Source organism: Echinococcus granulosus (assembly GCF_000524195.1).
Source record: "Echinococcus granulosus chromosome Unknown EG_S00424, whole genome shotgun sequence".
Taxonomy (NCBI): domain Eukaryota; kingdom Metazoa; phylum Platyhelminthes; class Cestoda; order Cyclophyllidea; family Taeniidae; genus Echinococcus; species Echinococcus granulosus.
Window position 1 is genome coordinate 1 of NW_020170803.1, and position 1,674 is coordinate 1,674.

General features: G+C 45.4%; 1 protein-coding gene across 1 annotated transcript in view; it reads right to left on the reverse strand. All coding sequences in view use genetic code 11, as the record gives it.

Moving 5' to 3' along the window:
- Positions 1–318: 318 nt before the first annotated feature.
- Positions 319–1,674, reverse strand: part of EGR_11153 (hypothetical protein) — a gene marked incomplete at both ends in the record, with an annotated part of 5,530 nt that continues 4,174 nt past the window's right edge. Inside the window, one exon of the mRNA XM_024500400.1 lies at positions 319–503. Coding sequence (XP_024345186.1) covers positions 319–503 — 185 coding nt within the window. The remainder of the gene's footprint in view (positions 504–1,674) is intronic.

A 1,674-nucleotide genomic window follows, 5' to 3' on the forward strand; every position in this document is an offset into this window, starting at 1 on the left:
GACTACAGAGCAAGCGATCTCAGTTGCCCAATCTACTGAACCAGGACGAAGGTATAGTAGGCGTCGGTGCAGAATGCAGCCAATGCACGATGAGAGAAGGAATTGTCACTACCGGCATGCAATATGACGAGAGGTAATGTGGATGTCTCCACTCCAGCAAAACGCCCCTCCTATTTGCTTTGCTTTCCCATCAAGCATATCATCATTCAGTACACGTGTCTCCTCATTCTTCACTTCTCCATTCTGCTCTTTACATTCTGCTTCCTCTTGTCCCATTTCCACCTACCTCTTCCCACGGGCGTTCATCAGGAATTTCAGCTATTTCATGGATTGCGTTGGTTCCTTCCTATTCTTCTTCCTCCATATTAACCCACCTTTATGAGGGATAAAATTGAGTATTTGCTGCAATCTGATAAACTTCATATCAGATGTTTCCATAGGGCTCTCTTCTTCCACGTAGACATCTGTCTGAACTGCTTTGTGGCACCTTCTATTTTGGCGACCTACATGTTATTGATGTTAAAAATACACTCCTTGAGTAAGCAAGAGCACCTTGTTACATGATCGACAAAGTAGCGATGATGTTTTGGAGCCTGCACACCTACCTGCATATATACATAGAACAGGGCTTCATTCTATCAGTAATCCTTCCTGTGATTAGCAAGGTTAGTCCAGAAGTGGCTGGCTAGTAGAAGTATCAATAGGGATGTATAAAATGAGTGGTGATTTGTGTCAAAATAGTCTCGCCACTTTATATGGGTAGTGGTAGTGTTGTCTGATGCATGATGGATGCCCACTTCTATCCGTGATGGTGAATGTTTCCTTGTAGACTCAACGGCGCTGGAGACGACACTTGACTATCACCACTGTTTTATCTACCCCTGAATGTTTGATTAAAGTGATATTTTGTGTCAGCAATTCCCTGACGCTTCTATTGCATAAGCAAATATCCTCTCATAGTTGCTGTATTGAGTGATGAGTTGTGTGCCCTTATGAAGGAATAAATGCCGATTTGATAAAGAGGTCTCAGCTAGGCATCATCGGGTGTTGTATGTAAGGCGACTCACAGGTCGCAGTCTAGGTCGCAGCGGACACAATGGCAAATCACTTCCGCCAATCAAATGTCGTGGTTAACGGAGGTGGTGGTGGCGGAAGCATGGCCGACCACGGGAGCGCTTATCGTGTGAGGCCAGTTACCTCCACGACAATGATAGGGATGTGGGTAAGCGGTTGATGCATTCGCTACCAGTCTTGGACAAAAGTCAGTCAGCTAGTTAGTCTACAAGTGATGCCATGCTTCTATTACACCAACTCCTCCACTACCCAACTGATGCATTCAAACGCCGATCAGCACCCTAGAATTGTCAATTCCACCTCCAACTGCACAGAATACCTATTACTCTACACACCCACAGGTCGACAAACCCACTTTCACCCTTACTGCAGCCACTAGTCTATCGAACCACATCAAGGGTAGCTGCCATACAATACCCTAACGAGACCGTCTTCTCTCACACACCCGTAAGCTCACGAATTGCCATGTTACATAGTCAACTCAGAAGCCAACTGCAACCACAAATGACACCCCATACTCTTGCGAAGACAATGGGCACACTATACAAGTCAAAAACAGCACATTGGAATGAAGCTACTGCAGCATATGAAAGACAGTGC